General features: G+C 41.8%; 1 protein-coding gene across 2 annotated transcripts in view; it reads right to left on the bottom strand.

The window, feature by feature from the left end:
• prkd3 (protein kinase D3) overlaps window positions 1-15,873 on the bottom strand; it is a 294,030-nt gene that overhangs the window by 58,443 nt on the left and 219,714 nt on the right. For both annotated transcript variants that reach the window (XM_052011314.1, XM_052011315.1), the window contains exon 10: window positions 11,570-11,647. In XM_052011314.1, coding sequence (XP_051867274.1) covers window positions 11,570-11,647 — 78 coding nt within the window. The remainder of the gene's footprint in view (window positions 1-11,569; window positions 11,648-15,873) is intronic.

Here is a 15,873-nt window from a genome sequence, read left to right as displayed (position 1 = left end):
CCCAGCCAGGAGAAATATCATCCCTGCATCTATCCTGTAAAACCCCATCAAAATTTTATAGACTTCAGTGAGATCACCCCCCATCCTTCAAAACTCTGGACAATATAGACAGAGTCTGCTCAATCCCTCCTCATGGGGCAATCCTCCCCAATCCCAGAAATGAATCTAGTGAACCATTGTTAAATGCCCTGTATTGCAAGTGTATTCTCGCTTGGCTAGGGAGACCAGACCTGTACAAACAGTGTGGTCCAAGTATAGATGGACAGCAACTTTGGGACAACAGAGCCACAATGCCCCCTTCGTGCTCTCAGGAAGCCTCTCAATAATGAACAATCATGAGGAAAATCTGTTTTTGGTTCGAGGGACAGAAGTTATTGCGCACTCCAGGAGAATTTGATATAAAGAGAGTAAAACTGCTGGAAACATCAGCAGGTCAGGCAACAGGTGTGGAAAGAGGAACAGTTAATGTTTCAGGTCCGAGGTCCTTCAGAGAAAGAGAGAAAGTTGGTTCATTTTCAGTAGCAGAGAAGTTGAAGGATGGATAACAAAGGGAACATTTCTTATAGAACAAGATTCAAATAAGTTAATGCAACAGCAGGAATAGGAATTCAAATCAGATTATGCATCTTTGGATATCTTTGTCTCATGCCAAATTTAGCTGTCACCCACATAAGCAATGAGCTGGATCATGCTGTTTGTTCGCCATTTATTCTATAGAGAACCGTCAGCCAGCTGCAGTACAGGAGTCAGCTCATGCTCGGTGAACCAAGCGAGAATTAAATCCCACTGGACTCCAGTGCTCCTCTGTTGACCTGAGATCTGATGCACTCTACATCTGAGATGTGACCCCATTCATCTGACTGAGGTCGCCGACCTTGATTGAAAAGGTAATGTATGTAAGTGATTTTTCTTTTATTCCCACTTGAATCACACTGCCACTGGCTCAAGACTGAACTTTGATGGAAAACAAATAAAACTGCAGATGCTGGAATCTGAAACAAACACAGAAATGCTGGAAGAACTCAGCCAGTCAAGCAGTACCTGTGGAAAATCAGTTAATGCTTTGGGTCAGAGACCATTCCTCACAACTGGACTTTGTCAGTTCATGCAGCAGCCAGCCCAAATTTAAAGAAACCACACACAGGCCACTTCCACTACTCTCTCAAGTTTGGAACCTAGAATGGGACCCCCATTGAAGGCCCCAGCAGCAACACACCGGAACATTGCTCAGCGATCATTGCTCAGGAACCCAGAGGCAATGACACTGACATTGCTGTCTGGAATGAGACACGACGGACAGGAGGTGGCCAGTTCAAAGCATGGGTAGTAAGTGCTGGCCTTACTAGCAATGTCTGTGAACATATTTAATTAAAGGCCTAAAATCATATGTATTGAACTAACATGGATTATAATACATTTTGTTTTACAGCTCATACTACTGGTCTCTGAATAAATATACTTTTGTAGCGGTTGCTACCGCGGAATAAAACAAGACTCTACTCGGAGGATTGCCAAACAGAACTGGTTTATTTTCCCGCCTTGTGCGGGCCCTTTAAGGGAGAAAAACTCCCGCCCAAAAAACCGGCAATGACGTAAGTCCTACGTCATCAGGACTTTCCCGCGCGCGGGTTCTCCCCGTCGCTCGGAAAGACGAGGCCCGCCGCCATCTTGGGCCTCGTCGCTCCGACACCGCGCGACCCGACTGCCGAGCCGGTTCGCTCGACTAGACGGTGAGTCGCCACACTTTTTCTAATAAACATTAGCATTACTTTACACTGATTAACTCAAGACATCAGCCCAGACAAGCAAGCAGACAGTACCAGCAATCTTTGAACTGGTATAATCTCAGTGTAAACAATCATGACAACCACGCCTACTCATCACCATAGTAACAAGCACGAGTAACGATTGCCGCATGACCACACCACAGTATTGCAACTAGTAATCAATACCCACACAGCATTCTTTCACCATACCAAATACATTTGGCAAGTGCAATTATCACAATTTTCCATCCTTTACAGCTGCTTATTACAGTACTTATGTAAAACCAGTGGCGAAAATGGGACTTGAAAGTCTCCCAGAAGATGAACACTGAGCTTAGTCTAGGTTACTCATTCAATTTTAAGTCATGAGATATGTGCTTATATTTCTGGTGAGTCCACATCCTACACCCATCCGCCTCCTCACCACCAATTCTAACACATGTATACAAAAGTTGATTGTTCAACAACACTGAACATTTGAACCAGTATTCAAGTCCACAATACAATTCTATCTGCTGCACAGTAAACTGTTGCAAGTTCAAAACACACTCATTCAAGATGAGCATTTAACTGAACCCAGCCACAAAACAATCAATCAACCATTTAGCCCCAGAAGGTCATAAATTTTTCCCCCACAGGATTTAATAGTTGCTAATGTGTTGAGGCAATCTTTCTCTGCCAATCTCATCATCTGTGTTCCTGTTAGTGTTGGGAGGCAAAATATTTTCAGGACAGTCAAAAGTTCATTCACACAGATGATGCATCAGGGCACTATCTTCCCGTTCAACCACATGTTCAGGACACAAAGGAGAGGTTGTCGAAGGAGTACACATCAAGCTTTAAAGAGTCAACATGATGCAAACATCATACCATGGTCTGATGATTTAATTCTGCATCATCTTTGCCAAGCATGGTCATTCAAGAGTTAGATTCTTCAGCCAACTACGGCGTAAGTGAGTTACTTTAGTGATTAAGCAGTGTTTTAGGATAGAGATTGCCCTCATTATTCGCTGTTCTGCTTAAACTCCATGACAACAGCTACCTTCTTCTGTTGGAATATAAATAGTGGAGAAATCAATACAGAATTTCACAGAACATGTCAGTTCAGTTCCCAACCATGGCCCCATCTTTCAGTCACCTACTATTTTCATTGCTTATTCAGCCTTAACTCTAGCCACTCCATACTCAGCTTCTTCCAAAAACCTAATTAAACACAGTGGTAGCTCAATGAACAGCAATTGGACACTTTACAACCTGCTGGTCATAAAATTGTACACTATAACCAATGCCATCCATTTTTTTTGGCCAGTAATTATTAGTAACAATTCTGCTGCTGCTGTTTATACCTCTACCAGGCCCATCTTTTGTTTCTTATCCCATTTCCATCGAGCTCTTGGCTTACTACGCCATCCCTTTTGTCCTTTAATCCCTCCCTTCTGGCACCCTAACACAATCCTTCCCTTCTGGTCTTTCTTTACCTATTGAAGGGGACTAGCTCAGGCAGGCAACTTGGTCACCATGGACTGTGGGAGGCAAGAGAAGAAATTGCAGAAGCCCTGACAGAGAGATCTGCATCTTCATTAGCCACAGGTGAAGTGCCAGTAGACTGGAGGGCAGCGAATGTTGTGCCTTTATTTAAGAAGGGTGGCAAAGAAAAACCTGGGAACTATAGGCCAGTAAGTCTAATATCTGTGTAGGTAAGTTACTGGAGAGGATTCTGAGGGATAAGATATACGTTCATCTGCAAAGACAGGAGTTGATTAGGGGAAGTCAGCATGGCTTTGTGCATGTGAGATCACGTCTTGTGAACTTGATTGAGTTTTTTGGTGATGTGACCAAGAAAATTGATGGGGCCAGGGCAGTAGTTGTGGTTTATATGGACTTCAATAAGGCCTTTGATAAGATTCCACATGGTAGGCTGCTCTCAAAGGTTAGATTACATGGAATCCAGGGAGAGCTGGCTAACTGGATACACAATTGGCTTGATGGTAGAAAGTAGAGGGTGAAGGTGGAAGGTTGTTTCTCAGACTGGAGGCCCGTGACTCGTGATGTGCCTCAGGGGTCAGTACTGGGCCCATTGTCGTTTGTCATCTATATCAATGATTTGGATAAGGATGTACAAGGCATGGTTAGTAGGTTTGCAGATGACACTAAAATAGGTGGTATAGTGGGAAAGAAGGTTATCGAAAATTACAGGTGGATCTCAATCAGCTGAGTAAGTGGCATAAGGAATGGCAAATGGAGTTTAATTTGGATAAGTGCGAGGTGTTACATTTTGGAAAGTCAAATAAATGTGGGACTTTCACAGTGAATGGCAAGGCCTTGGGCAGTGTTGTAGAACAGAAGGACCTTGGAGTACAAGTACATGAGTCACAAGTAGACAGGGTGGTGAAAGCGGCTTTTGGCATGCTGGCCTTCATAAGTCAGGGCATTGAGTATAAATGTTGGGAGGTCGTGGTGCAGTTGTATGGGATGCTGGTGAGGCTGCACTTGGAGTATTGTGTTCAGTTTTGGTTGCCCTGCTGTAGAAAAAATGTTATTAAACTGGAAAGGGTGCAGAAAGGACTTAAAAGGATGCTACCAGGACTTGAGGGACTGAGTCATAGGGGGAGGTCGGACAGGCTAGGACTTTACTCCTTACAGCGTAGGAGACTGAGAGGTGATCTTATAGAGGTATATAAAATCATGAGGGGTATAGGTAGGGTAAATGAGCAGGGGAATCAAGAACTAGAGGGCATAAGTTCAAGTAGAGGGGAAAGATTTCCTCTTAAATTTAGGCAGCATCTGTGGAGGAAAAAGGATAGTCAAATTCTTGTACTGAGACACTACATCTGGACTGAGTTTGTGCCTGCCGTTATTTCTCTTAATTTTTATTTGTATTTGTAATTTGGAAAATGAACCCAAAATCTATCATGATATACAGATTCCAAACCAGTGTCAAACTACTTCAACTGAATTCAGATGGACATCTGCAGAGTGCAGAGTGCAGCCAGCAAACCAGAAATACATCAGGACAACGTAGCGCTGCTAAACAATTCCTTTATGCACTAAAGTCAAAATGCATGCAGCATTTTTAACCCAAGAGCACAGACAGTGTGTAACAGTTATCACAAAGTCAACAAAATTCCACACAAAGTTACAAAGTGTTACTGAGAAATCCAATGGATTGGGGGAACCGAAGTAATAAAACAAATACACTGTGTCAAGAGAATCCTCACTTGCTCCAACAGAGACACAAACCCATGCTAGAGTGGGTAGAGGAACATATAATGTCATGACCCTATCATGACTGTTACTGGACCACATGCAGGCAGGGAAGCAAGCTCAGACAGTGGGTTGTGGTAAAGGGAGGAAGGGAAAAGTGTTACAACCAACAAGGAAGTTGAAAGTTTGGCACAATTCCAAGAAATATTAAATTTGGTATCAAATATTAGAGATTTGAAGTTTGTTTGAGATGATGAAAGTGGCATTATTAAGAATGGTTACTCCCACTGTTTACAATCATAATTAGACAAAGGCTGGACAACCATTTTCAAAGCAGGGATTAAATTGACAAATATATTATGAAGGATCTGTAGCATATTCATTGACATTACTGGAACCTAGCATTGTTGCCTTAATACTTCCCTTTTTATCAATCTGTTCCAACCTCAGGCCTGGTGTGGCTGAATGCCATCTGAACCCTGTGCATACTCTGTGCATCAGCAAAAATGCATTTCTTTACTGTAAATTACAGAACAAGTAATCTTCCAGTCATAGAATCATACAACATGGAAAGAGGCCCTTCAGTCCAACTGGCCTATGCCAATCAAGATTGCTCTCTAAAAGAATCCCATCTAAATAGTAAAAATACAGAATTATTTTCCAGGCTTTGACTTTGATGAAGAGCTATAATTTTTTCAATATTTTAATCCCATTACTAATGGCAAATGGGTTGTGTTTTTTGTATCACAATGACTCAGATGACCCCTAATACTTCACAATCAAAAATCCATTCATAATAATCCTGACAACAGCAACACAAATAGGAACACAACTTCAGAGCCTCACGTTTAGTCATCACATTTTGAAAAGTTTGAAAAGTGAAGGTTAAAACCATGTTTTTTGGATGACTCTGAGAAAGCTCAAGAGTCACGGAATCATAGAGTGATACAGGACAGAAAAAGGCCCTTCAGCCCACCGAGTCCGTGCCAACCATCAACCACCCATTTACACTAATCCTACGTTAATCTATTTTTTAATTCTCCCCACATTCTCATCAACCACCGCCAAATTCTACCCTTCACTTATGCACCAGTAGCCATTTACTGTGGCTAATTAACCAACCAGCCCACACATCTTTGGGACGTGGGAGAAAACGGGAGCACTTGAAAGAATGTGCAAGCTCCACACAGACAGCACCAGAGGTCTGGATTGAACCTGGGTCACTGGACCTGTGAGGCAGTGGCTCTGTACCGTCCATAGGGGTGTTAATCAAGCCAGTGAGCTGGATGGTATGTGTATGGATTTTCAAAAGGTACATAACACACTATTCAGCAAAGTGGAAGCTCATAAATAAAATGGGAAATTTCTTAAGAAATTGGACTAGGCCCAGAGAAAAGATTAGTGGTGACTGGCTGCTTTTCAAGTTGGAGGAAGATTTACTGTGGGGTTCCCCAGGATCACTGCTTTCTGTAATAACTATGAATGAATTAGTTCAGGGTGTACAAGGTGCAATTTCAAGAGTTTCTGATACCTCAAAGCACGGAACTGTAGTAAATGGTGAGGAGGACGCTGACAGTTTTCAAGAGAGAACAGGTTGGTGGAATGGTCAGACAAACAACAGATAAATGTTAACAATATGATACATTTTGGTAGGAAGAACCAAGCATCCAATTCTAAATAAGGTGCAGGAACAGGCAGCCTGAGGGTATACAAATGGCAAATTTTTGCAAGTGGTTGAGAAAGTGCACTGGAAATATAGGGCTTTTTCCACAAAGAACATGAGAAACACAAGCAGGAATAGGCCATTCAGCCTCCTGGCACGATCCACTGTTCAGTGAGACCGTGGCTGCTTTTTAACCTCACTAACCCTATACTCTCAGATTCCCTTAAAATCTTAAGAGAGAATAACAATATATAATGACAAAAGCAAGGAAGTTGCACTTAATTTCCAAAACAAAAAGCACTGGCTTGATAACAATGCTTCTGGACACAATAGCTCCAGACCACACACTTGAGGAAGGATGTGAAGACCTTTATCAAGTGTAGAAAAGAATGATTCCAAGAATAAATTGGTTTATTATTGCTACACGTACCGAAGTACAGTGAAAACCTTTTCTTGCATACCGTCCATACAGATCATTTCATTGCAACAGTGCATTGAGGTAGTACAAGGTAAAACCGTAACAGAATGCAGAATAAAGTGTTACAGTTACAGTGAAAGTGCAATGCAGGTAGACAATAAGGTGCAAGGCCATAACAAGGTAGAGTGTGAGATCAACAGTGCATATTATCGTAATAGGGGACCATTCAATAGTTTTATAACAGCGGGATAGGAGCTGTCCTTGAGCCTGGTGGTATGTGCTTTCAGGCTTTTGTATCTTCTGCTTGATGGGAGGGGGGAAAAGAGAGAATGTCCGGACTGGGTGGAGCCTTTGATTATGTTGGCTACTTGGGAGTTTGACTGGAAAAGCTGGGGTTGTTCTATTTATAGCAGAGAAGGCCGAAAGGTGAGTTGATGCATGTGTTCAAAATCACAAGATCTGGACATAGCAAGAAATCGACAGGGTAAACCTGAACAGAGATAAGAGTACATGACAAATGTTGGGTTGTTATCACAAGTGAGAATCAGGCGGATCACCGAAAGTTCTGAAGGGAAGTAAAAAAGGAAATAAAAGTATGAGAAACGACTGACAGCAAACAAAACGGAATCAAAAAATATTCTATTGGCATGTGAACAGGAAAAGGGTTGGGAGAGGAAAGGTGTGGCTGGTATGAGTCCAAAAGGCAAAATTTACTCATTGAGAATGGGGGCATGGATGTGGTACTACATGAATTACATTGGTCTTTAAACAAGGAAGAAGCTGCTGCCTGGAGTCTTAGCTATGGAAGATGTAATTGAGATTCTGGACAGGGTAAAAATTGATGGAGGAAATACCAGAAAGGCTAGCTGGATGGAAAGTGGATAAATCACCTGGTCCAGACAGGTTGCACCCTAGATTGCTGATAGATTAAGGAAACAGTTGGAGAGTCTGGAATGCACTGCCAGGGGTAGTTGTGGAGGTAGATTCAAATTTGGCATGAAGCTGGATGAGTATACTAAAGGAAAGAATTTGCAGAGCTAATGGGGAGGGCAGGAGAGTAGGACTAGCTAGATTGGTCTTGCAAACAGCTGGTCTGGACTCAAAAGGCCAAAAAGCCTCCTTTCCTTCAGAAACCATTCTCTAAAACTATCTCCATTGATGGAAGGGCAAGGACATGCAAAAGAACACAAGATGACAAAATGAAAAACTCTATCAAATACCAAGTGCTAATGCTCTGTATTACAATATTAGAAAGGAACTAGAAATGCACTTGAAGGAAAAACAAATGCAAAGCTACACAGTAAGTACCAGAGCAAGGGACCAACTGAAGTATTCCTTCAAAAGAGCTCCGCTGGTTCAGCGAGCTGAGTGCCCCCCTTCTGTGCTAAACAATTCTACTTTGTGAAGCCTTCTTAGCCAAAGGAGCAATTGGGGTAAACCCAACCCTCCCTCATTCAGTGTCCATACATGCACAACATTAAGCAGAGGTATTAGAGAATGGTGAGGAGCAGGAATCCCAGACAATTACTCATCCTTGACCCTCAGATTCTGTCTGCAAGTGTGTCTCAGGAAATGTCCCATAGAAGTCTGGCTGCCCCAAATGACCAAGGATTGAACTAGGAACATTGTTGGTCTACGTGACTCAGTACTCTAACCCGTAAATGCTGCAATTTAAATAATTAGAGAGTGTGTTGGTGCAGCGGGACAGCTTAAAGTCTGCAACGGAGCCACAATGAAATCAAGTGAACAAACCATTTTACTTTAGTAAAGGGGCCTCATTTGTGGCAACCCCCATTTAACCACACTGACATTCTACAATTAAGTGAAAATCAAAAAAGAGCAGATGATGGAAATCTGAAATTAAAACAAAAATTGCTGGAAAACTGAGTGAAGCGGTGATTCAGTCCAATTTAGTGCACTGCAACTGTTGTTCTCAATGTGGTCTCCTTTACACTGGAGCAACCAAATGATGATTGGTTGACCATTTTGTAGTACACCTCCATACAGTCCACAAGGGTGATCTTGAGCTTCCAGTTGCCTATCCTTTTAATTCTCTATTCCACTTTGACCTTCTACACTGTTCCAAAGAAGCTCAATTTAAGCTCATGAAATAGCAATTCATCTTAGGAGCTCATACTTTACAGCCCACTGGACTTAACATAGAACATAGAACAGTACAGCACAGCACAGGCCAGGCCTTTCGGCCCACAATGTGCCGACCTATATAAACACCTACTCCCTGATCAATCCAACCCTTCCCTCCTGCACAGCCCATAACCCTTCATTTTACTTACTTCCATGTGCCTATCTAAGAGACTTTTAAATGTCCCTATTGCATCTGCCTCCACCACCACCCCCGGCAGTGTGTTCCAGGCACCCACCACTCTGTGTAAAAAACCTACCTCTGACATCTCCCCTGAACTTTCCTCCTCTGACCTTAAACTGATGCCCTCTGGTATTGGCCATTGCCGCCCTGGGGAAAAGATGTTGGCTGTCCACTCTATCTATGCCCCTCATAATCTTAGACCTCTATCGCCTCTCATCCTGCGTCGCTCCAAAGAGAAAAGCCCTAGCTCGCTCAACCTTTTCTCTTAAGACATGTTCTCCAATCCAATGAATTCAACAATTTCAACTAATCAGCCATTCCAGTTTCGTATCTCATACTTCTGGCATTTATTTCCTCCCACTTCTCTTCCGGTATTTTAGATTTCTATTTCCACCTCCTACAGATATTTTTCAAGGCAGCACCAGCACTGGTGTCCTTCAATCTCACCTGGTTTTCTCCCAAACACAGGCCTTCCCTTTAGTTCTCTTTGCTCCTCCCCTCTTTCCCCTGCACTTTAAATTTCATTTCATTTTCAATTTTTCCCATTTCTGATTTAAGTGCCATGGACCTGAAAAATGAACTTTGCTTCACTCTTCAAAGCTGCTGCCTGATCTGTTTACTTCCAGCATTTTCTGCTTTTCATATCACAATTCCAGCTTCTACAGTATTTTGTCTTTAGATAGGCCCTTAGTATAAACTTTCATCTAAAAGTGCAGCATTCTCTTTAGTATCAGCCTGGGTTAAGTGTTTAAGACTCCTGATGACAACGTTTTCACTAAGCTACTATCAAACAATATTTTCTGTTGTTTGAAGGAAGATAAAAATACTACAAAAATTGAGACACCACGGACTGCAGATGCAGGAATCTGGAGCAACACACAAGATGCTGGAGGAACTCAACAAGTCAGGCAGCATCTGTGGAGGGAAATGGACAGACAATGTTTCAGATCAAGACCCTTCGTCTGGACTAGAACTTAGTGGACCTAAGCAGTCCGGGTGAAAGGTCTTGACCCGAAACGTTGATTGTCCATTTCCCTCCATAGATTCAGCCCTGGCCAGTGATCGGATGGCAGGGTACTGGGGAATATCACATGCAGCAGGGTCACTGCATGGGGAAACAAATGATCCAACCAGAATGGTGAATTTGACAAGAATTTCAGTTACATTGATAGAAAAGTACATTATCTCACAGGTATAGTGCACAGATTTTATCAACTTCAAAGGATGATTAAAACCAGTAGAATCTAATGAGAAGCAGACCAATAAATTTCCGAAGGGGCAAACTGTGACTAACAGCCTGACCGAAGATAAATTGCACCCACACGAACAACTCAGAAAAATTCACACAATCCCTGCCATTGCACTGAAGCAGATGAATTTACAAAAAGGTCGTATTAACATGCAACTAACTCTGTATAACTCAACCCACTCAAGGAGATCTCAAGATCAAAATCACGCAACAAAAGTCCAATTGAACCATCTCAGCTAAACCCACTGAGTTTCTAGATAAGGTCATGAGCATTTCAATATTTCCTGATGGCTTGTCATAACTGCACTCTGACAAACAATTTGCCATACAAATTACATTTCATTGTCCATTTCTCCCCAACCCCCACAAAAAAGTTTCTCCCCCCCACTTTCCCGATAATATGACTCATCTTGAGGTTTGACTCAGCATTCGCCAACACTTGCAGATCTTTCTTCAGGCAGTTTCTAATTCATATGCCCAACAGGCCAGTAAATCTATGAATATTTGAGTGTGATCTCAACAAGTAAACCAAATCTGCTTTTACTGTGTCCACTTTGACACACAAATGCAGATACAAAAAGCACATGCAAACACATCCCAGTAGAGGGCAATCTTTAACCAGTGGCAACTGATAGTAACTGTAGCTCCCTAACCACTGAAACAGCTACTGGACATTAAACCTGGGTCTGTGTAGTATTATTAAAATGTTTTCCAATCTGATGAGTGCAATTATTATCAGTCCTGAATATCACTTCAGAATGTACGACAAAGCCGTAAATCAAACCAGCTATTTAATTCCAGAACATCAAGCAACAAAACTTTAATACCAGTTGTAAAGAAACCATATTTTGTATGAACAGAACAAGTAACATGATGAAAATATTCTTCACACTATTGAAATATTATCTTGCAATGCCATACAGCACTAAATATGTGTCCTTACCTTATAATACTTGGTTCCAGTGTCATTTTGAAAGAGTGTAAGGCACTTGCTGTCCAACCTCCAGTAATGTCTTTTCCTCTATTAAAACAGAGAATTATTGTGAATTAATTTCTTACTTAATTTTAAGAACATGTTCAGGTTTTTTTTTTAAATCAGAAACATGAGCCTGTTTCAGGCATCAAGCCTGATCACATCCAAGTTTTCTCTGACACAAATATTACACACTGATACCTGCAACAATGCACGTTAATAGAAGGAAGCTTCCCAAAGATCAATGCCTTCAAATTTAATCCTTTTTCCTCCACCAGATTTTAAATATTGTGAAAATAATAATCAGTTTCTGCATTAGAAAGAAATAGGACAGACCATATGAACGTTTAGTCTTGAAAAGGATCCTTTGAATCTCCCATAGATTTCTTGCAATTCTGCTATGTGTTAAGGGGAAAATGCCCAACACCAACTTTGTAGAGCACACTCTCAATAAATCATGTTACCTCTGCAAGCCCTTCATGCGTATCAACCAATACATGTTCCATTTATAGAGGGGTTCCATAAATACAACAGCTGTACCTGAGGGCTAGAGGATAGTGCAAGTTAAACAGCGTTTGTAAGAAGAGTGAATGCGCACCTGAGAAATACAGTGGAAAATGTGAAAGCAGCGGTGAAAATGCTCAACAGTCATTTAGAAAGTGTTATCATCTGAACAACTTAACAAATATTTATCAGGGCAAGTTACAGTTAAAAGTGAAGCAGTTATTAAGACGACCAATTTATGATCTAGGATGCATCTCAAAGGTATTTCATAATGAGAAAGCAAGAGATTCCAACATGACATTTGCAGCAGCTAAATTAATGTGTACACTACTGAACACCTTGCATTCAAATCCAAAAATAGCATGCAGTGAAAAATGCAGAGAGAAGCACAAGAGAGCAAGTTATGACACACATACATAAGCTATGAAGGGAACCTGGAAGGAACTTCAATTCATGGACATCCTTTTTATCTAGAATATGCCCCAGGACATCAAGCCAAAGAAGCAGACATTAGTTCAGGTCACAAAGTTTACTTGAAAAAGATGAATTTTAAAGGGATTTCCTTACCAATGGTTTACCAATGGAGAAGTAAAAAGAATAAGGCAGTCTGATGTTGAACATGACAGCTTAAACTTAAGGACCAATATGTGAGCCAAGACATGGATAACAAGTAGGATTCAGTGAAGAATGAGATGGCTCTGCAAAAAAAGTTCTGGATGAGTATGAAACTCACATTGAGTATCAGGTGGAAGCTAATCAGAAAAGGATTGAAGTAACAGGAATTTGGAGCTGAAGAGACTTGAAATGGGGCTTTCCCAGTTAAAAAAAAGGCAGGGGTAAGAGTGAGTAGCAAGTGAAAGGTGGTAATGTGATCTTGTTGATGGAGATGACATGTTAGAAAATCCTACTGAACAGAATGCAGAGGTTGTGAAAGCTCATTGAGTAAACCAGGTTTAAAAATGCAGGGTTCAATCTGTAATGCAGAGATATGATTGAGATTATGAACACAGAACAAGAACAACATGTACAAAAACAATTAAACAGATCCTAATTGTTTAATTGTTTTCTTCAACCCAAACTATAGATACTTGTCACAGCAGCTAGTGTTGTCTCGAGTAATATCCAGGAACAAAAGATCTCGATGAATATCTGGTAAGGAACTAGACTGCAATTCATAAGATTAAGTACCAATAATAATTGAAAGCTATGCAGAACATGATGTAAACTGATGGAAAGTACCAGAGAAGAACGTTGATCAAAACTGAATATAAGATGTAGCAGAGATTCAGAACACAGAAGTTGAAAGGTTATTCAAAAACAAACTGCAGGAAAAATTCAGCAGGTCAAGCATCATCTGTGGAGGCAAAGGGGTTGTTGACATTTTGGGGTTGAGACCCTGCATCAGGACTGAAAGTGTAGAGAGAAGATAACCATTTTATGGAAGTGAGAGGTAGGGGTGAAACGGAGGCTGGCAGGTGATGGCTGGAACAAAATGAGGGGGCAGGGGCGGGGAGAGTGGGGGTGGGGGGGGAGGCGATGAATGATGAGTAGATGGAGCCAGGTGGGGGAGGGAAGGGGAGGAGGGAGAGTTGATGCATAGGCTAGGTGGTGGTAGGTGGGACCAGATAAAGGATTATGTTTATATGTCTGCTTTGCATAATTAAAAATTGTCATTAGTGCTGAGATGTCTTCCCAAGCAAGTAGGGATTCCTTAACTTGTGCCATTGAGTGAGGAAGTATGCCTCTGTACTGGAAAACCTGACTTGCCCTTTCAGTTCTTTGGTCCATACCTGGGCACATCAGTGAATTGTGCCATAGAATTCTGAACTCAAAGTTCAATCAGTTATTTCTACAAATCCCGCCTCCTCCCACCTCCTTGCTGTCAAAAGTCAGACATTTCTTCAAGAGGAAGGTTGGAAATTCAACACCTAGACTGCAGAGTAAATCTGGCCGGACATCACATCTGGTCTTCTGAACTTTCACTACTGAAGTGCTATATTTATTGAACCCTGTGAGCAATGTAACACTCAGTAGAGAATTCAAGTCTATTCGCCGGTAATGAATAGAAGCTGTTTATTGAACAATTTAAAATCACTGAAGGTCCTTTTATTTTAAGTTTGCTATCAAAAAAAAGTAAACAGCAAATCAGAGGATGCTGTAACACAAATTACACTTGGTTTTTAGTGTATAAAATTTAGTGCAGAACACTGGCTTTCCTATTTTCACACTGACACAAGCGGACAAATAGGAAAAGTACTTTTTTCTCTCTCGTGTCTGTTTTACCCCTTCACAACAAAGACATTTTGAGATTTCCCAATGCTGCTAACCGTGGATATTTATGGAAGGGAAGGTAATCCATAATTTACAGCACAGTTAGACAGGGTGGTGAAAAAGGCATATGGTATGCTTTCCTTCATCAGTCAGGCCATTAAGTACAAGAGTTGGGACATCATGTTACAGCTGTACAAGACACTGGTAAGCCTGCAATTGTGTGCAGTTCTAATCAACATACTATGGGAAGGATGTGATTAAGCTTGAGAGGGTGCAGAAACGATTCAAAAGGATGTTGCCTGGACTGGAGGGCTTGAGTTACAAGGAGAGACTGGATAGACTGAGATTGTTTTCTTTAGAGCAAAGCAGACTGAGGGATGACCTTATAGAGGTTCATAAAATCATGAGGGCATAGGTAAGGTAGATGATCAGATTCTTTTCCCAGGGTAGGGGAATCTAAAATCTGAGGACATAGGTTTCAAGTGAGAGGGGAAAGATGTAAGTGACTGGCAACTTCTTCCCCACATGGGATGGTGGGTAAGTGGAACAAGCTGCCAAAGGAAGTGATAGAACCGGGTACAATTATATTGAAAAGACATTTTCACAGGAACAATGATAAGGAAGGTTTAGAGGGATATGGGTCAAATGCAGGCAAACTTGACTACCTCAGGTAGATACCTTGGTCAGCATGGATGAGTTGGGGCCTGTTTCCATGCTGTATAACAAGAGAAAGGAATCTATTAAAAAACAGTTAATACCTTTGAGAAGGACTTGAAGGCTTCTAGAGGTTATAGATCAAGCCATTGCAAACAAGAGGAAAGCACCTGGCCCAGATGGTGTCCTGGGCCGCGTGCTCAGACCTTGTGCTAATCAGCTGGCAGAAGTATTTGCAGACATATTCAACCTCTCCCTGCTTCAATCTCAGGTTCCCTCCTGTTTTAGGAAGACCACTATCATCCCGGTACCAAAGAAAAGCAAGGTAACATGCCTCAATGACTACCGACCAGTGGCTCCGACATCCACCATCATGAAGTGCTTTGAGAGGTTGGTCATGGCACGCACCAACTCCAGCCTACCAGACGACCTGGACCCATTGCAATTCGCCTATCAGTGAAACAGATCTACAGCAGATGCCATCTCCCTGGCCCTACACTTAACTCTGGAGCATCTGGACAGTAAAGACACATACGTTAGACTATTGTTTATTGACTACAGTTCTGCCTTCAATACAATAATTCCAAGCAAGCTTGTCACCATACTCCGAGACCTAGGACTCAACACCTCCCTCTGTTACTGGATCCCTGATTTTCTAACAAACAGACCGCAATCAGTGATGATAAGCAGCAATACCTCCGGCACGATTATTCTCAACACTGGTGCCCCACAAAGCTGCGTCCTCAGCCCTCTACTCCCTATACACTCATGACTGTATGGCCAGATTCTGCTCTAACTCCATCTACAAGTTTGCAGATGATACCACCGTTGTAGGCCGTATCTCA

The sequence above is a fragment of the Pristis pectinata genome, chromosome 3, assembly GCF_009764475.1.
Source record: "Pristis pectinata isolate sPriPec2 chromosome 3, sPriPec2.1.pri, whole genome shotgun sequence".
NCBI lineage: Eukaryota > Metazoa > Chordata > Chondrichthyes > Rhinopristiformes > Pristidae > Pristis > Pristis pectinata.
The sequence above is the reverse complement of the archived record's forward strand: the minus strand, read 5'-3'. Positions and strand labels throughout refer to the sequence as shown.